The 20565-nt window shown below is 44.3% G+C and overlaps 2 protein-coding genes across 4 annotated transcripts in view; both read left to right on the top strand.

Annotated features, from left to right (window-relative positions):
• Positions 1–1122, top strand: part of CCDC30 (coiled-coil domain containing 30) — a 103513-nt gene extending 102391 nt beyond the window's left edge. Inside the window, 2 exon segments of the mRNA XM_035018842.1 lie at positions 129–187; positions 757–1122. Of these exon segments, the coding sequence (XP_034874733.1) occupies positions 129–187; positions 757–955 (258 nt within the window). The 3' untranslated portion in view covers positions 956–1122.
• Positions 1123–3389: 2267 nt separating this feature from the next.
• On the top strand, positions 3390–20281 carry PPIH (peptidylprolyl isomerase H). Of its 3 annotated transcripts, none has more exons than XM_035018839.1 (10): positions 3390–3574; positions 3895–3959; positions 4279–4302; positions 4525–4569; positions 4832–4874; positions 8396–8488; positions 11715–11802; positions 12280–12320; positions 13064–13152; positions 20108–20281. In XM_035018839.1, exons 1-9 carry the CDS (start codon positions 3458–3460, stop codon positions 13130–13132), a joined length of 585 nt encoding a protein of 194 aa, XP_034874730.1. In that variant the 5' UTR covers positions 3390–3457; the 3' UTR covers positions 13133–13152; positions 20108–20281. The 3 variants fall into 3 exon arrangements, with proteins under 3 accessions (XP_034874730.1, XP_034874729.1, XP_034874728.1); XM_035018838.1 differs by having other exon boundaries at positions 3429–3574; positions 20084–20281; XM_035018837.1 differs by having other exon boundaries at positions 3429–3574; positions 18022–20281.
• Positions 20282–20565: the final 284 nt, after the last annotated feature.

Here is a 20565-nt window from a genome sequence, read left to right as displayed (position 1 = left end):
TTCTAGCAAGTAGGAGGGGAAGGGATTAAATTTTTAACCAAAAATATATATAAAGCACATGTTTTAGGATCATATTGCCAATGGCTTATAATTATAATTTTAAATATTCATCCTTTCTTTTCTTTCAGGAGACAAACATCGCTGAATTGGAATCATTGAATAAAATCTTGCCCTTACCAAACCCCAGGTTAGTAAAGTCAAGACAATCAACTGCAAGCCTGAGAGTCATGGCTGCCTAACTCATCCTGAGTTGCTGGCTTGACAAAGCATAGCATTTGGGAGTCATGTTTCTATATTTAGTATTTGAATCTTTTCCCAATCCCTTCTCTCTTTCCACCTCTTCATCCCCACACCTGACAGAATCTTTTTTTTTTTAAGATTTTTATTTATTTATTTATTTGAGAGAGAGAGAATGAGAGAGAGCACATGAGAGGGGGGAGGGTCAGAGGGAGAAGCAAACTCCCCGCTGAGCAGGGAGCCTGATGTGGGACTCGATCGAGGGACTCCAGGATCATGACCTGAGCCGAAGGCAGCTGCTTAACCAACTGAGCCACCCAGGCGCCCCAGCACCTGACAGAATCTTGACTAAAGTAGAAAGTAATCCATAAACATAAATTTAAGCTAAATGTTATTTGATTTCCTTTGTGTTTGACAGTTGTAAAAAACTGAAATCCTATTAATACTTTATCCCTGTAACCCCAAAGTGCTACCAAGAGATCCTGTTTTCAAAAAGTCCTCACATATGGCCATTCTTAGTTTTTCAGGAACAGGTTTGGTAGAGTCGGTTGGAAGTCTTCAAGAGATTAAAGAACATATATCAGAAGCAGCAACGGCAAACCCCAAGTCTCCCGAGTCTCTTTCGTGTTCACAGAATTCTGAAGCTGGATACATGAGCGTGGCTTTTCTGAAAGAGACACACTGTATCCAAGAACAAGACCAAAAGTCAGAACTATAAAATCACTGATGGCTAAGACTAGATGGATCAAAGCTGCTAACTTAAAGCTTGGGCGTGAGGGTAGAACATGACATGGAGAAGAGTTACCTACCATGGATCCTCATTGGACGTCAACCAGGAGTCTTCAGAATTGCTGATAAATTCATTAAACCAGTTTTAAAAATGGATTTCTCAAGTTTGTTTGATATCCTCAAATATCCTTGTATTGATCAGTAATAGTGACTTAAGTTCAATGGTTTAATTAGGGGTCTTTTCAGCAGAGCACATATATATCTAATTCAGCACTTTCCCCCTATTATCATGGGTATTATTTATTTTTTAAAAGTAAAAACAATGTAATTGTATTAAAGCGAGTACTTTAAAAAAGAAAAAGAAATCTATAATCCTGCATTCTCAAGACAACTATTTTCATTTATTCCTTTTTGGTTCTTATTCAAATGCATATACTTTTAAGTGGTTGTTATATTGTGTGTTCATTTTCACAGCCTGATTTTTAGTTTGGTATACCATAGAACATTTTTCTGTATTTCTATAGTCTTCATAATTATTCTTTCAGTAGCCACATAATATTCTATCATGTTGATGTTCTATAAATTCTCTCGTTTGCATTTAAGTTGTTTCTACTTTTTCACTATTTGAGGTTATGCTGTGGTGAAAGTCTTTGTGAATTAGCTCTTTTTTTCTCTTGAGTTACTCCAGAAAAGATTGGCATAATTGGGTCAGAAATACAAATGTTATATAGTTTTGGTATATCACTTGTTGTGTTGCTTTAAAAAAAAAAGTTGTGTCAACATAATGTTTCTATAGTGAACCTCTTTATTTTTTTCTTTTCTTTTCCCCCTTTTTTTTTAAATTAAGTAGTCTCCACACCCAGCATGGAACCCAATGTGGGGCTTGAATTCATGACACTGAGATCAAGACCTGAGCTGAGATCGAGTGGGATGCTTAACCAACTGAGTCACCCAGGCGCCCCTATAGTCAACCTCTTTAAGCCTCAATTTCTTGGTCCATAAAATGGGAACAGTAGTCGTTCCTGTCCCATAGAGTTGTGAGGACCAAATGAAATGAAATGTGTATTTAGAACTTAGTAGCTGCTTAACAAAAGCTAGGTATCATCATTTCTTTTCTTTTCTTTTTTTTTTAAAGATTGTATTTACTTATTTGACAGAGAGACACAGCGAGAGAGGGAACACAAGCATGGGGAGTAGGAGAGGGAGAAACAGGCTTCCCGTGGAATCATCATTTATTTTCATCAGCACTTTGTACTAGTTTTTCCACAACCTCATCAACATTGGATATTACCAATTTAAAAAATTTATTTTAAAATAGTTGCTATAAACTATACTGAGGGGTGATTCCTGCTGTTCTTTCTTCCCATCCTTATTCTCCTCTTCTTTTTTATTCTTCAATTGGAGATAGAGAAGGAGACCAAGGGGAAAGGAAAAGTAACTAAAAATAAAGACACCTTAAGTTGAAACATTGAATTTTTATATGTAACCCTTGCTTCCTCAGGTGACTGACCTAGAAAGGATGATCAAAGGATATAGGACATAATAGCTATGATATCAGATATATGCTCTGACTCCAAACCTTGCCCCAGGTCACCTTCTTTCACTATTGAATCCCTGCTATGGGCTATTCAATAGTAGGCATTAGAGTACACCTGTGAAGACAGACAGCTTCTGCTTTCCTGGAGTTAATATGCTATTAGGTTGGAGGGTAGCCATGTGTGTGCGACAGGGACACAGAGGTGGGGAGACAGACCATATAATTTTGGATGGTGAATCGCATGAGGAAAATAAACTAGTGATGCATCTGAAAGAGCGGCCATGGGCTGCTTTAGGTTGAGTGACCGCTGAGCTGAGACCTGAGCTACAAGGAGTACTCCCTGCCTTCATTAAGACCTAGAAGAATGTTAAAGACAGTTAACAGCTAGTACCAAGACTCTATGAAGCGAGTATCCTTCTCCATGACCTTGAGGGACAGAAAAGACAAGTATCATAATTGAGGGTGATACAAGATGAGGCCAGGTATGCGCGGCCAGATAATGTAATGTAGGCCTTTGTATATAAGGAATTGGATCTTATTCTAAATATGCGAAGCCAGGAATGATTTATAAACATTTATTTAAAAAGCTCTAGCTGCTCTGCTAGCAGCACGAATGAATTGTAAGTGACAAGAGTGAAAGCTTGTGGCAGAACTAGAACTAAAATTCTGGTGTCCTGACTTAACTGAAGGGCTACATATGCCAGGCTGTTCTAAGCGCTGAGGACGAACAGATTCCTGCCTTCGTTGGGTTCACAGACTAACGTGCAGGGATAAGAAACCGCACATATGCGGGCTCAGAGGTCCTGGCCCCGCCTACTGCCGCAACGCCCAGTTTGGGTGCCGCAGGCCGAGGGACCTTGGCCGCCGGGGCGGGGCGCGACTTCCGGGGGGCGGGGCCTGGCCTCGGTTGACTCTTTTTGCGCCTGCGCCGTAGAGTAAACCCGCCAAGCGGGGATGAGGTTTGCCGGAACCCATGCCTCCGTCTTCTGCTTCCGGGTCGGAGCCATGGCGGTGGCAAATTCAAGCCCTGTCAATCCCGTGGTGTTCTTTGATGTTAGCATTGGCGGCCAGGTGAGGTCCAGGCAGCCACTGCGCCGAAGGGACACTGCACGGGGCCAGCCGGGAAGATCTCACCCACCCAGGGATAGCGGACTCGAGAATCCAGGGAACGAAACTGGACCAGAACCTACCGACCTGCGGGCGGGGGCACGGGAGGGGGAGGAGGAGTCTTGCCCATCCTAGCGCCCCGCAGGGGGAGGGACTGGGCGGCACGGAAGGAGAGGCTGCGGAGGTGGCAAGGGGGAGAGAGGGGTCAGCCCCTCCAGTTCCCTGCTCGCTGAGGCCTTCATGGTCTTGGACCGGGTATTCTGACAGTCTCCCGCCGCTTGCAGGAGGTTGGCCGCATGAAGATCGAGCTCTTTGCGGACGTTGTGCCTAAGACGGCCGAGAATTTTAGGTAAGGAGATGTTCCAGCTCTGCTAGATTAACCGAACCAGAAGCTGGACCCGGTACGCGTTATCCTCTGCCTCCCTCTATCCGTCCACTCGCTACCCTTGAGATCGGAGTCCTCTCTGTAGCGTTCTGAATAGTCAGCGTTTCTACTTTTCCCGTGTCAATTTTGTTGTTAATTTGTATGCTTAGGTGTCTGGACGTCGGCTGGCCCGTTGGTGGGCTTGCTGGCGCGAATGTCTCTGCTCCCCCCATCCCCACCCCATTAAAGGCGCCGTCAGCTGTGATGTCATGGTGACTGAATCGTTCACTCATTTCCCTTTCAGGCAGTTCTGCACCGGAGAATTCAGGTCAGTCTCAGACGTGGTTGATTTCTCTGCTTGCTCTTGAATGGTGTCCTGGGGCTGCAGTGGGGTTTTGGGGAACCACCGGCAGGACTTGAATGATTGCTGGTGACAGTAATAGACTTCTTCCGACCATCTTTAGGAGAGTACCTTGGCTCCCGTGGGTGGTAAACTGGACAGGCCCATGATTACCTGTCATCATTCCAAGTTTCTTCCTTTTTGTTATAGAAAAGATGGGGTTCCGATAGGATACAAAGGGAGCACCTTCCACAGGTAAGGCCTTGGCAAGCATCCTGCAGGCTTTTAGAATTACTTTCTTGGGGGATTCATCTCTTTAGAGGGAAATAAAACCATAGCATAATTCCTAGATCTCGAGAAGGAATGTTTTTGTGAACTCAGCAATTGATTTGAAGGCTTATTAAAAGCCAAAGTGATAAACATTTTATTTTTAAATCAATGTTAATCTAAAGTATGACTAAATCAATGTTTTTCTAAACGACAGTCTTCTCTCAGGATCCTTTATTCTCTGTTTCAGGGTCATAAAGGATTTCATGATTCAGGGTGGGGATTTTGTTAACGTAAGTACTATTTCTTTGCTATCAAAGCCCTATAGGAATATTGTTTTTTGTTATTGCTGCTACTACTATTTCTACTACAGGGCCCAGTCCTAAGGCTTGAAACAATAGCCAAGTTTGATGGGGGAGGAGGGTGATAGGAATGTCCTTTAGAGTTGCTGTCTTACTTCTTTTTATACCACTAGATGACAGACATCAGCACTTTGAGTCACTGACTTCCAAATCCCCTAGCCTTTTAGGGCCAGAAACCGAACTTTCCCAGCATACCTCTACATGATCCATGAGAGATACAAACTAGTTAGTCACATGAAACTTGGATAGAAATCAGATGCGATTTTTTTTTTTTTTCTAAATGGCAGTAAGTCCTTTTTCAGTGAGCTTAGTGCTTATACTCTAATTCCCTTCCACCTCTGGTATCACAGTGCCTGGAAAGCTGAGTTTTTTCATCGAAAATCGATTAGTGGGCAAAGAATCAGAGCAACAGAGGTAGATCATTCTGGAGTGATGTTTTCTCTATTTACTAGCAGAGCCTAGGAGAATAGTTCTTCACTGTGAAGCATAACTTTTTTGTGACTAGACTGTATGTGTCTTTCATACCAAGCCTCTTCCCCTTCCTCTGACCTTGGAGGGTGCTTGAATAAACCATATCTTCTTAAACCTACTTTTGTCCTTAGCCAACCACTTGTGTGCATGTGCATGGTGGTTTTTCTTATTAATATCATTTGTTTAGTCATATTGCTATTTTCTTGAATCTGGGAGACATTCTTTCTCCTTCATGTGTATATTTATTTAGTTTAACTCTTGGGAGTTTTTAAAGAACTATATTTCCTGTCTAGATAAGGTTACAAAGTGGCAGATTTTAGGTTGAACCAGGCTTTCAGATAGGCTTTGTTTCACGTGTTATGTTGTAAAACTAGGACATTTCACCAGAAAATTCCAGAGTTTTGTATTCTCTTTAAAGAATGGAAAATAGGGGTGCACTAGGCCTGTGTTTCATGTAGCAACAGTGGTTTGGAATCAAGTAACTGCTCCCTTTAAACAGGGTCTGTCCTTGCCATTTCACCTCAGTCACTATCATCTGCTTCCCTTATTTATGTCACTTGTCCCTGTAGGCATTTAAGTTTGCAACCCCGGGCTACACCTGATGGTAGTAGGGCTTGGGCGACCATATACTTTGTATTAGCTGGTAAGGAGGGCTAAGAATCTATTCTCTTTCTTTCCATAGGCTCCTGTATTGCCATATTGTTTTAACAGGGACAGGACCAACTTCTTACTGGTCATTGCCAGGCCCATGCAGTCACTTGTCGATAGCTCCAGGGTCAGACAGCATAGTTGGTCAGCCAGAAGGCTGAATGTCAGCAAGAAACAATTGTTCAGAGCCACTCTTAGGAAAGAAAAAATGAAATGAGCAAGAAGCAGAAGAAGTAGGATTTGAGACCTTCTGAAGTTGGACCAAGAATATGTGTTTGTTTTAATAATTTTTTTTTTGGTTGCAAAGGTGCAAAAAAGAAAAGTCATCTCAAGGAAACTTGCTTGTTAAGGAATGTATCTTGGCATTTTAGTTTAGAGCTGTTATTCTTATTGCATATGGATGTGTGTCAGACATAATTTTTAACAGACTTAAGATCAATGTATATGTTGTAATTCTTTATACTTAATAATTGTCTACATTTTCCCTTGTCATGAAGTCATTCTTTATAATAACTACGTAATATTCCTTTACGAATAGATAACAAATTTATTTGATCAGTCCACTATTGTTAAAGATTTAAGTTGCTTTCTTTTTTTAATATTTATTTATTCATTTGATATTTATTTTAAGATTTTATTTATTTGAGAGAGAGAGCACAAGCAGGTGGAGTGGCAGAGAGAGGGAAAAGCAGGCTCCCCGCTGAGCAGCGAGCCCAATGTGGGGCTTGATCCCAGGACCCTGGTATCATGACTTGAGCTGAGGGCAGACGCTTAACCGACTGAGCCACCCAGGTGCCCCTATTCATTTAATTTTTAAGTCGCTTTCTGTTGTTCGCTCTGAAAATTAATTTTGTCATTTTCCCTGGCTCCTGGAGAGCAATAAATAATGTAATTATAGGGTAAGATGCGAGAAGTGATCTGTCCCCCAGGTTTATTGGGAAATTGGAAGTGAACTTGTTTTTCTCTTCTTTCTGTATGTACATAGGTATTTGTGTGTAGTTAAAGATAATAGCTCACATCTATATAGTGCTATATCAGCTGCAAGGTCTTTTCTGATTGGATCTTCACGGCAGCAGTGTAAAGAGCAGGTGATTTCATCTTCACTTGATAGCTGGAAGAAGTGAGGCTCAGTGGTACGAAGTGACTTTCCCAGCTCATAAAGGATTGATCCAGAACTCACATCCAAATCTTTCCACTACACAGAGCTTGGTTTTATTAATTTTTAATCAAATAAAGGTTTGATTTTGACAGTTTTTTTCCTTGTCTGGCTTATGTTAATCCCCTTTGGTAGTCTTTGCCCCAATAAGGGCCCCTTGATTCTTCCCTACGTCAGTGCTTTCCCTTTCTGCCATGCACCCAATATTCTTTTTCTTTACTAACTGGCTGGAAGAAGTTGGTCTTTTGGCACCCTCTCAGGAATTCTGTTTAAGATACTGCAAATATGACTTTGGCCAAGTTGCTTTATTATCCTGACTTAAGTTGGCTCATCTGAACAATGAGGAAGACGATAGTGCTTATTCGATGTGGTTACTGGAAGAGAGGAGAGATAATGCTAATAAAGCTACTTTAAGCAGAAATTAGGGATTTATGATAAGGTGTTTCATGAAACCCAAAGGAAGAAACAGAAGTAGGAACTGGAAAGCCACATAAAACCAAGGCAGTCCTTTTTTTTCTGTTTCTCCAGTGCTCTGTGTGTTGCCTTCTCTTTCTGTTCTCCAGTCCACTTTGCAGAGGATGGTCACCCAGCTTCCAGGCTCACATAATAAATTCAACCTCAAAGAGAGCATCAGTCCTCCTTCACAATTCCCAGAGAAGGAGCTTTAGTTGGCCTTGTATTAGCTGGGCATCTTCCCCTGGACCAGTCAGCTTTGGTCAGGAGGGTGGGATCTGTACAGACGAGGCTTGCAGGAGCCCATCCACCTGCATAGCTTGGGGGAGTGGGGATAGTGGTCAGTTAAGTGGGTAATTTTATATGACTGCAGGCATGAGAGTCTTTGGGTGTGGCAAGGATTATGTATGTGATCATTGTACTATTGTTCCCTACTCTGCCTGCGTCTTAACTGAGCTTTCTAGAGGCCCAGCTGTGACCTGTTTTACCCAATCTGTGCGATGCCCTGGTCAGTATATGGGCTGCAGGTGCCTTGGATGGGGCTGGCTTTGATTGTAAGATAGGGTCCAAGAGGTGTGACTCGCAAAGTGATCTTCAAGAGGAAGAGTGCAACTTAGAAAACTTGGCTGTGGTGCAGCAGCATTCCTCCTCTGGGTTCCGGGGGGGCACGAAGGGTGGGGAGCAACACTCAAAACTTGCTAACACTTCCTTTTTCTCTGCTCAGGGAGATGGTACTGGAGTTGCCAGTATTTACCGGGGGCCATTTGCAGATGAAAATTTTAAACTGAGACACTCAGCTCCAGGCCTGCTTTCCATGGTAAGTAAGGTCCAGTCAAAGTTTTGGGTTAGATTTTTATCCAGCAGGTGTCTGGGCCCCTCTTGAGGCCCGGTGCTGTCTCTTAGGATGGAAGCAAATTCTTGACTTCTCTTGTTTATCCCAGGACTCCGCGCTGCCACACCCACCTCCTTCCTCAATTAGTTTTGATTTTGTTGGGCTGGAACCTCTAGCAGTCTGGGGGGCCACAACTGAACTCTAACATATGATTTCGTACCTTTGTTTGAGCTGGGATACGTGGCTCAGCATCCAGCCCTGCTGCTCAGCGTGGCCAGTTGTGCTTTCAGGACCCAGAGTCCCTGTGCTTGGCACCCCACCCCCCAGGATTCCCCCGGCACCCTTCTGTCTGTCTCAGGCCTCAGGGTAGGGTACAAGGTATAGACCTGATACCTGCCCTTGTGACACTTAACATCTCATGGGGGAATCACACATGCAAACTGACAAGCCCAGCATAGTGTAGTTCCCACCACCATCTATTAAGGTGAGGGCCCCTCAGGGTATGTAAAAGTGCTGGGAGGGCCCCACGGAAGGAGAGTCATTACTTTGAGGGGTCAGGCATGGCTTCACAGAGGGGGGTGGCGCCAAATAGCAGGGCGCATGGTCGAGGGTTAGAAGGTGAGGAAGGATGAGCACATAGGATGTGAATGGGGGAGGGAAGGACCAGTAGAGACACTGGAGAGGAAGCTGGGGTCTAGCCCCTTAAGGGCTTCAAATGCCAGAATAAGGACGAAGTGTGTGGACTTTCTTTGATAGGTTATGGAGAGCCGTATGCTTTTTTGAGCAGGGTTGATCAACTTTGTGATTTAGAGCCAAGCCCCTGGCTGTGGTGTGAGTGGCAGATGGGAACAGAGGTGGGGACAGAGAAGCCAGTTAGGAGGCTGCCCTGAGAATTGGGCGAGACCTGCCCAGCAAACAGTGTGCAAGCTCCCTTTTCAGAAAGCCAGGCTGGGCAAGTGCCGGTAAATGTTGCAGGCATAGCTTAGGTGGGCTTGGATCTTCGCCAGGAGGGCTAGGACCTTCTAGGGGCACACCATCAATGGAGGAGTCAGAAAAATGGAAGGAAACGTTGGTTTGTGCTCCCTCAGGCTGACACTGGTGAAGTTGTACAATCACAGATCATATGGCACAATTGTTTCTGTTTTCATCCTCCCCTAAATCTTAAGTTCCTCAAGGGCAGAGACTGGGCCTCAGTGGTCTCCAAGCCCTACTACCTGATACAGAATGAGGCGCAGAGCAGATACCGATGAACAACCGAAAGATGATATGATAGCTAACATTTATTGGCCAGTTGCTCAACAAACATCATATTTGCGTTAATTCATTTTAATCCTTTCAGCATCCTTTTGAGATAGGTACAAATGAGCATACTGAGGCCTAGAGAGGTTATGTGACTAAACTAAGGTCCCACGGTCTGTGGCAGAGCTGGGATTCCAGCGAGGTCATCATCTGGCTCCAGAGCTTACTCACAAAAGCAGTAAGCTATACTGCCTGAGGGAATGAGTAAATGAGTGGCTGAGGGCAGAGTGTCCCTTAAGCTATAAAAACTTATATGACTATTCTCCTGCCTGCTTGCTAATAAACGTTCATACACCAGCAGCAAGGTAGATTGAATGAATGCTTGATTGATTGGTGAAAAGAAGGAAGCAAAGAATTGGGAGCCCTGGGAAGTCTGTCCCTCATTCCACAGCATATGCCTCCTCTGACTGGCTCAGCCATTCCCTTGATTTCATGTAGATGTTCGTAAGTACACGCACGAGACCCAAAAGTAGCCTATCTTACATGGGGCATTTCTAAGTATAACATAAAATCCCTAGGGAGGTAATGAGCACGTTCCCCTGGACAGTGTTGTGAATGTATTTCATACACACTTTTATTCCTGCACAGCTGAACACAGAATCAACCAATTTAAATCCATGAAGCGTCCGATTACCGCTCGCGACCTATCTCATAATTTCCAGTCCTGCTTCAGTCATGTTAATCGTATGAGACCTGTGCTTTTAATAGTACTCTCAGTTTCCCATTGTCTACTCCTTTTTTCCTAAATAAGGGAAGTATGCAATAAAATGTTCACAGAGACAGACACTGTCACAAGGCAGTGCTACTGAAAGGTAACTTGGACTTGTTGATGTACCAAAGCCTGAATTTAGTATATTAAAGGTAGTTCTGGGGTATCAACATATAGAGTACAAAAGCACACTTCATGAGAAAGTCAAATAACGCTTTACAGAGTATCACTGTAAATACAATATCAAGATACCCTACCTGTGACCTTGGGCAAACCATTTCACTTCCTTCAAATCTCAAAATTCTTATCAAAATGTCACTGTAAATTACGATACAAAGTATCATAATCATAGCCTATTTTACAATGCGTTGTGAAATGCAATGATGTAGAAACAGTTTCCAGGAAGGAGATGGGATATGGCTAGAGACTTTCAGATTCTCAATTAAAAAACTACTTCTTCCTGTAAAATTCGATAGTAAAGGATTTGGGGTGTAGCTGTAAAAAGCAAACATCAATTGATTAAATGCAGTCTGTTTCTAGCACGGCACTAGTGTAGCTCCTTCTCACACCTTCTTGAAGTCTTTTCTTACCATTGTTATGGAGCAGTACAGAGCTATTCAGACAGAAGAGTTTGGCACAGGAAACAGGCTTTTTCTTCACGGTATCTAACTTGTAACTATAATCCAGGTATAACCAGCGTTGGATTAAATACAGCAGATCGGTCCCTGTGAACAATTGTTCCCATTTTAAAAATCCACACTGCAGGAGAACTGTACATTCATTTAAAGATCTAGTTCCTTGAGGGCAGTGATTATGTATCCTGTTTATCTCTATATCCTTGGATCCTAGCTTAGGATCTGGCTTATAGTAGGTATTCAATAAGGTTTGCTGAAAGAAAGGAATCAGGGCTACAGGCTCTTTTGGGAATCCTTTTTTTTTAAGATTTTATTTATTTGTCAGAGGTAGAGAGAGTGCACAAGCAGGGGGAGCGGCAGGCAGAGGGAGAGGGAGAGGGAGAAGTAGGCTCTCAGCTGAACAGGAAGCCCTAATGTGCGGCTTGATCCCAGGATCCTGGAGTCATGACCTGAGCTGAAGGCAGATGCTTAACCAACTGAGCCACCCAGGCGCCCCTCTTTTGGGAATCTTGCCCTTCAGCTAGCATGGCCAGGAAAACTCACTGAAGGTATACTTGGTTTCTGTCAGGCAAACAGTGGTCCCAGTACAAATGGCTGCCAGTTCTTCATCACCTGCTCTAAATGTGATTGGCTGGATGGGAAGCACGTAGTGTTTGGTGAGTCCTCTTCCTGTCCCAGATTCCGGGCCCCATTCACACACAGTGGGACTTCCAAAGGAGCCAGTCCTCAGACTCCAGTCCCAAGAGTGCTCGACTAATGTAACTGCTCTGGGAAGGTGGAAGTGGTAGGAGGTGGGGACGACGTGTGGTTAGAGCGCCAGAGGGAAGAACTGAGGGGCTATCTGATGTAGTGTGTAACCACTTGGGTGATCTGTATGTCTGGGAGGGAAACCCGAATGGTATCACTTAAGAAATGCCACACAGAGGGAGCACGGTACAGGAGGGTTTTGCAATCGCCCAGACCTAGTACTCCACTCCTTCCTACCTGTGACCTTGGGCAAATCATTTCACTTCCATCAAATCTCAATTTTCTGTTGGTAGTATGAGGATCAAATGAGATGCTGGCTAAGAGTGGAAGCTGGAAACTGCTATGCAAATGAGAATAATAAAGTCTAGCTCATACTTTTCCTACAGGAAAAATCATTGATGGACTTCTAGTGATGCGAAAGATTGAGGTGAGTCCTGTTTTGATTTCCTCTATCTTGGCCGTTCTGGTCTAGTAGCAGGAGTGTGTTAGGCCCAGTCTTTACGGCCTGCAGTTACATGGGCTCCCTCAGGAGGAGGGAGGAGTCCGTGGCCCCCCGCCCCTCCCCGTTTTCTTGGCCTGTAAGTTTGCCTTTCTGATGCTCACTGAGGTTTGGCTTCTGGTGGCCCCTTCACCTACTTGATAAAATCCTACTCAGCAGTGAATCCATGATCCTTTGTGACCTGGTCCCCGCTGCCTCTCCACAGCCCCTTCTGCCACCGCTGCCTCCAGATTCCAGTCTCGTCAGGCTATTGGCTCTTCTCTAAATAAATATGCCATACACATTCCTGCCTCTGAGCGTTTGCTTGTGCTCTTTCCTCTACTGGAATGCTCCTCTCCTTTCTTTTCCTCCTGGTGGGCCCAGCTCAAATGTCCCCTGCTGTGTGAATCCTTCTTGACCTGTTTAAGCCGTGGGTGCTTCCTCTGCCCTGTTGTGTAAATTCAGTGTTATAACTTACTGCATTGTTTTATAGCATAGGTTTGCTTTTTTTTAAAATGTTGGACATTTTCTCTTCAATCTGGATTCTCTCTACCCTTGTGGTAGGACATGGACTGTTAGCATTTCAGTCCCTGAGTCCTCAGTCTGTAGTACAGGGGCTGACAGGCATCAGTACGTGTTTGGTGAGCGTGTGTGTCTGAGCGGATGAATCTCCACTGTGCTTTCTCTCCTAGAATGTTCCCACAGGCCCCAACAATAAGCCCAAGCTGCCTGTGGTGATCTCACAGTGTGGGGAGATGTAGTCCAGAGCAAGACTGATCAGGTATGTGTGTCTTTCTCCTCCTGGTTGGGAGACCCCAGTGAAGACAGCATGGCCTAGTGGAAGGAACTTTAGACTTGAAAACATGGGATTGAGCCTTGTTTCCTGTCTATGTGACCTTGGGGAAATCACTTCCCTTTTCTGAGCCTGTTTCTTCACCTGTCAAATGGAGACAGTCGCTATCTCAGGCTCATTGTAAGGAACAGAAGAGAAAGGGTTATTAGGGCATTTTACTTTTCTACCACTTTGTGGCCTACAAAGTATCAACCTGAATACCAGTAGGCAGTCTCTGACATCACTGTCAGACTAGTTCCTTCCATTCAGTGCTCCTGCTGGAAGGACCTGGCTCCACTCCTGGGCGGCTCCGGGCTGGGAGCAGCCTGGGCAGCCAGGAGACACAGCTGTCATGCCTCTCTTGTTGGAACTGATGCTCTGGGCTTCTGGGGGGCAGTTAAGCGTCTGCCTTCGGCTCAGGTCATGATCCCAGGGTCCTGCGGTCAAGCCCTGAGTCAGGATCCCTGCTCAGTAAGGAGTCTGCTTCTCCCTCGCCCTCTCCCTCTGTGCTCTCTCTCTCTCTCAAATAAATAAATAAAATCTAAAAAAAAAAAAACTGATGCTCATTTCCAGGCCCTGACTTTGTATCTGACAGCCTCATAAGTGAACGCAACACGTTTCTCAGCCTGCACGGGCCCACTTCCTCCCCACACTCGCCACTGCCTGCTCTGTGCTGGGTGACAGAGAATTGAAAAATGCCTCTTTCAGGAGCTTATGGGGAGTAAGACACATTCTCAGAGGTGATCACTAGTAACCTGAGTGACGTTGCTAAGTGTGATCAGAGTTCAAGGGAGAAATTGATCAGCTAGTGTGGGGTGGTGATGTTTTGCCTTTTCTTCCTTCCTTCCTTCCTTCCTTCTTTCCTTCCTTCCTTCCTTCTTCTTTTAATTTTCAAACCTGCAGAAAAGTTGGCAGAATAGTATACTGAACACCCATCTCCCTTTCACCCAGATTTACCAATGGTTAATATTCTTGTGTTACCATTTTACTTTGACATTGGTTTTTTCTTTCCCTTCTTCCTTCTCCTCCCATTCCCTCTCCTCTCTCCTGCTCCCCTTCTTTCCCTCCTTTCTATCTTCATTCCGTCCATCGTTGTCCTTCATTTCTTTCCCATTTGAAAGTTGAAGACTTCTTGACACTTTACCCCTAAATACTTCTGCAAACAACTCCTAAAAATAGCATCCTACATGACCACAGTAATATTATTTAATATACATGTTCCAACTTCTCCAGCTGTCCACATAGTAACTTTAATAGCTCTAAAAAAAAAAAAAAAAAAAAAATTCAATGAACATTCACATATTTTATTTGGTTGTTTATTTTAATTATAAAAGTAACATAATACAACCTTGAGAAAACAATTCAGGTCCTTGTCATTACCCCTCCTCCCCATCCAGTCCCACTTCTGTCCCAGGAGGTAACTGCTTTCAGTTTGATGTATGTCCATCAGGGCCTTTTCTATGCCTATCTTATTTTGGGAGGTTTTGTTTTTCCTAAATGTCATCATACTATTTTGTTCATTTGTTTTCCATTTGGCAGATGTCTTGAAGACTTTTCCTCTTCCATCACATAAAACTACTTCATATAAAAACAAACTGACAATATGCTATGTTTGTAGCATATAGCTTATTTTACCCTTCTCTTATGATTTGAATAGTTATAAATTCTGCATCTTAGTTCTCTATTTTAAATGTTGTGACTGTTTTGTCCAGAACATATTTTAAGCCAAAACTGGCATTGTGTTGCTTATCTTAACTTTGGTGATATCCTTTGTTAAACAGAAGTTCTAAATTTTGATGAGGTCAGAATTATCAGTCTTTTCTCTTATGGCTTTTGTGGTTTTTGTCTTGTTTTAGGAAGGTCCTTACTATCTCAGATCATAATGTCTTTTGTATTTTTTCTAATATTTCTATGGTTTTATTTATATACTTTAAAAATTACCTAGAATCTATTTTTCTTTTCTCTGACTTTTTTTCTGAATGGCGATCTAGTCAAATGCCAGACCATTTTAATAACTGTACATCCCTCTATCTGTGACTTATTTTGTGTTCATAGCATCTGGCACTTACAGGCATTCATTAAAAATTTATTACATGAGTTAATAGAGAGGGAGAATGTCAGGCATTTTAGGCAGGGAACTGGTGTGAGCAAATGCTGAGGCAGGCATGCACAAGTATGTGCTAGAAGCTGCATGTGGTCCTCTCTCTTGTCCAGCCAAGTGGTCCCTTCTAGGCACGGTTGACACCCTGAGCTTTCTTTTCTGCCAGTACTGGAGGTCCCTAGGGCTCAGCCCGCTCTCCCTCTTTGGTAGTGGCTGGCGTTTCCCTCCTTCTCCCACTTCTTTCTTTGCTGAACCTAAGTTGAGCTACTAGGTCCTTTTCCTTCCAAGGATTGACCACTGACCACTACCAGAGGACAGAGATGGAAAGAACAGTGTTTAGAAATTTTTTTTTTTTTTTTAAGATTTTATTTATTTGACAGAGACAGCGAGAGAGGGAACACAAGCAGGGGGAGTGGGAGAGGGAGAAGCAGGCTTCCTACGGAGCGGGGAGCCCGATGCGGGGCTCGATCCCAGGACCCCGGGATCATGACCTGAGCCAAAGGCAGACGCTTAACAGCTGAGCCACCCAGGCACCCTGTGTTTAGCAATTTTTTGATTGGGCCTTCTTTTTTGTATTTTTTTGAGTCCCTTATAGAAAGTTCGTGGAAATCCTTGTTGAGGGCTTAATTTCTGAGGTTGGTGATCACAACCCTCCCCTCCTCATCTCTTATTAGCAAAGGGCAAAGTAAACCTTTGCCCCCGTGGAAGCCTCTCTTCTCAGCCTGCAGCCCAAGCAGAACAAATTCCACAAGGGCCATTTGACGTTCCAGAGGCTTCTTAGACCAGAACTATCCAATAGAAATTCCTTTCTGTGATGGTAGAAATGTTCTGTATCTATGCTGTCCATCATGCAGCTCTAGCCACATGTGACAGTTGAGCACTTGAAATATGTGGCTGATGTGACTGAAGGACTGAATTTTTTATTTAATTTTAATTAACTATAAGTGCAGTACCTCCAATTCAGTTTCCTACCCATGACTTGCTCAGAACTGAATCTTTCGTAGCTAATACTCAGAGGCAATATCATAATGGCAGTTATCATTTATTGCATACTTCTTGTGCTCAAGTATTGAGCTAAGAACTTGAATTATCTCATTTAACTTTACCAAAAATCCTTATCATAAGTTTTAAGGTGTTAGGGAATCTAGGTGGCAGTCTGACCTAAAGGGGCTCCACTTTGGGTTTCTCAGTAATGTGCTTTGGGAGAAAGTAAGGAAAAGTGGAGTTTGGGGAGCAGGGCACATCCCATCATTTTTCTTCCCAGTTGTAAAGTTATAAGCATCTCTAATTCCTGTGGGAGTGTTTCAGATCCCTTAGGTTGTTTGGAGCAGGATAATGGTTGACAGCTAATATAGATGCTGTTTTCAAACCCTACTGGGCAGTATTTCTCAAACATTAATGCACTTATGAATCACCAGGAGAGCTTATTAAAATGCTGGTTCTGGCTCAGTGGGTCTGGATGGGGCCAGAGATTTTGCATTGGTAACCAGCACTCAGGAGGTGCTAATGCTAACTTTGAGTAGCAAGGCTATAGTGGAATAACAGAAGCCTGCTTTTTAATCGAGAAGCCACCATATTCCAATCAGAAAAGACCCAGAAGGAGATCCTCTCTTGGTGGCACTGTCCAGCATGAATCTGCTGCATTCAAATCAAGATATCACCTAATTGCGCATGTGAGGCCTTGTGTCTAGGCACTGGAAATCAAAGAAGTTGGGAAGGAGATAGCAGACAGTGCAGTGACTTGATCAGCTCTACCTCCCTAGGAAGCATTTCTAGAACTTCTTCTGGTTTTGCCTTAGGTCCTGACTTTGGTTTTAGTGAACATGAAGTTCTCTGTACAACTCTCGATGTAGAAACCATGGTTTTATCTCAGTGGGTCCTGTGAAAGTTTTTTATGATGAATTTGGTTAGGTATACATAAGTGAACCTTGGCCCTCAGGATCCTCCTGCCGCAATCTGAATCAGGTCCTTTGCTACTTACAACCACTTGGGGGCTGGTGGAACCTCTGTTTGGAAAGCTTGAGAGTCTCTTGGAAAAGGGAGTGGCTGTGAGCTCTGGCAGCCCAGCTAAGTCTGAACCGCTGCTCTTCCAGTTATCCCCACACGTGGTACCTGTAGCAAGCAGTAGATCGCTTTCTTCTGTCATTGTTTCCCAAATTTCCCTAAAGAATCAAATCACTGGGGGACATTTTGTTAAAGCTACTAATTCCCAGATCCCTTCCCTGGAGAGTTCGAGTTGAGTGAGTTTGAGGTAGGATCTGGGATGCTGTGTTTGTAACAAGCATCTCAGATGGGTAACGCTGCTCTAGGTAGTGGCGTGATGAGGATCCTTTAGCATTTGCATCTTAGGAAAAATATGTAATTAGTGCAACACATCATTTTACCGTGAGGCATTCTTAAAGTTCAAATGGTGATTAGGTTAAAAATTAATTGTACCTGTGGGTGGTGGCTAGAACAGTGGGGAAGGTGCTGTGGGAATGACTGAGCTTTAGGAAACACTGTCCCCCATTCTGGGATTACCCGTAGATGTGATATGTTCCGGTAGAGGAAGGTAATGGGCTATGTTGGTGGCACACGGGCTGGTCCTTCATTCCTTCCACAGTTACGCACTGAGGTAATAAGATGGGTCCCCTGCCACATAGGAGGCTGCAAGTTTGAAAAGCCCAGTTCCTGCCTTCAGGGAACTCACAGTCTCTGGGGGAAACTGCCCGTGACAGCACAATAAAGCACTGGACTGGAGGTTCAGAACGGAGTAAGGAAAGCTGGAACGCCTGTGCCTGCCTGGAGCAGTGTGGGGAGACTACAGAAGAGACGATGCTGTGGCCGAGTACGTGAAAGAAGAGAACTTCTCAGGTGGCTAAGAACGGGAGGGCATTCCAGGCAGAGGGAACAGCATGAGCAAAAGCACAAAAGCAGGAAACAGCTGCAAGTGTAAGGGAAACTGCACATCATGCCATATGGCCAAAGCAGGAAGGTATGAAAAGCAAAGGGTAAGATGGTAAGGCTGGAGGAGGCCAGGGCCAGTTGTGAGAACCAGTGCAGGCTGAGATGCTCGTATGTTATCCTGAGAGTGGGCTTTGGGCACTAGGCACATTTTTTCCCCCCTGGGGTGAGAGTCCATCGTACTCCAGAGATTGTCAGAAGGGAGCCTAGCCTGGCCCTCTGAAAAGAGCCAGGCCAACAGGAGCCACTGGAGGATTTTGAGCAGAAGAACCCTGTGATTGAATTTTCTTATTCCGGAGATGATTCTGGCAGCAATGTGGAGGAGAAGCTGAGGCCAGTGAGGTGTTCAGTGCAGCAGTCCAGGCAAGAGAAAAGGTTCCACATGAAAACACAGGTCTAGGGAGCACCAGAGATTTGGCAGCAAATATTTGCATGCCTGCTGGGTGTGTGACACTGTTGTTCCCTGCCCTGAAAGGCAGAAGCCCTGCCAGCTAAAAAGGGAGGGGAGGGAGGGCAGAATGGCTTCATTCCAGTCCACTCCGGTACAAAGGCAGAGCTCCCAGTGTCGTAATCAGGTCTCACACACATTGAGGTACGCGGGTCGGTGAAATACCACATAGCCTTAAAAACAAAAAAGGTAGATCTGTATGTGTTGGCAGATTTCTAGGCTATGTTCGTTAAGTGACAAAGTCAAGATTTAGTACATTTAACTATTCCAGAAATTACTGTAGTGAAATACAGCCAACTGTTAGTAATGGTTACTTGTGTAGTGTAGAGACAGCAAAATTTCTTTTTTCCCCATTTCTGTTGTCCCGTGTATGCTTCAGTTTTCTGTATTGAGCATGTATCTTATAATAGAAATACATACTGTATATCCGTAGTTCTAACTGATCCTAGTTGCTCCCAGCTGCTCCCAGGAGCACGTGGCTACCATCAGTCTGAATCACTCCCTGGTCCCTCCGTCTCCTCCCAGGTCTAGGCGCAGCCAGCAGTGCCTTCCTGGGTGCTTCCACAGTACTTGGTTCATCTCTATATAGCCTCTAACATAACATATCACAAATGTGTTGGCCTGGTTTTCTGCAGACGGAACTCCTTGAGGCAGGGACCATGCTGACTAACACAGTGCCTGGTCTAGGATAGAGCTTAGGTCCTAGGGCACCATGGAACTTATAAAGTGCATTTATGCAGTTCTGTGCATTCTGCTTGCGGGCCCAGGTTTCAGCTTCTGTCTGAATCTGCAGTATGACACCGGGATGCGCTTTCCCTGGAGGGAAAGGGGCGTGGCCGTGTTTAGGGGGAGGGAGGCAGAGTAGTTTCTGAGTGTACTCACTGTTCTTTCAGTAAAGCTAACGACCAAGGCCATAAACAAAGGGTGTGGACTTTACTTTCTCTGTAACACTGGGACCAAAACCTGCAAGGAAGAAAGATTGCTCTTTGTTCTAGAAAGCTCCACAGAGAGCCATTGAGGTCTGGCAAAAACACACAGACTTTGGAGCCAAGTAGACCAGGAAACCCCATCAAACCATTAAACCCCTTGGGACCCTAGTTTCCTCTTTTGCTTGATTACAGATATACTGCACAGAGTTTGTGAAGGGCAAATAAATGAGATGATATGTGTGGCCATAAAATGTTTGTTTCTTTATTTTTGGTTCTTGTGTAGTATACCTCTCAACTTTATCCTAGGGAACCAAAGGTCTGACTGAGGGCAAGAGTCAGACCAGTTCTGCTCTTTTGGGAAAAGAGGATTAGGAGTGTAGAGAAGAGATGGGAGTATTGTCTCTCATGGAATGTTCCCTTCCTGTGCCTCTGAGCTGCTATCTCGTCCATCCCTAACAGACCTCCACCTCTCTGCCATTGTAGGCCTTTCCTTGTTCTGGGTGGCACTCTTGAGTAAGATAATCCGGATTGGCCCCTGTGTTTGCTTCCCTGCCTGCTGCGCCCGTTTTTGATCAAGAGACCTTGGAAATGTCACAGATTCAGAACCCAAGATTTTCTGTTTTTCAATTGTAAATAAAGTTTTGTTTTGTTTTGGTACACGTGTTGTTTTTATTTTTATTTTTATTTTTTTTAAAGATTTTATTTATTTGACAGAGAGAGACACAGTGAGAGAGGGAACACAAGCAGGGGGAGTGGGAGAGGGAGAAGCAGGCTTCCCGCGGAGCAGGGAGCCCGATACGGGGCTCGATCCCAGGACCCTGGGATCATGACCCGAGCCAAAGACAGACGCTTAACGACTGAGCCACCCAGGCGCCCCAACACGTGTTTTTAACCAGTTGTAATGATAGCCTGTCTCCTCATGCCTTAGCTTCAGCTAGAAG

Source organism: Mirounga leonina, unplaced genomic scaffold (assembly GCF_011800145.1).
Source record: "Mirounga leonina isolate KUSES-001 unplaced genomic scaffold, KU_Mleo_1.0 Mir_173, whole genome shotgun sequence".
Classification (NCBI taxonomy): domain Eukaryota; kingdom Metazoa; phylum Chordata; class Mammalia; order Carnivora; family Phocidae; genus Mirounga; species Mirounga leonina.
This window is presented reverse-complemented; position numbering and strand designations above follow the sequence as displayed.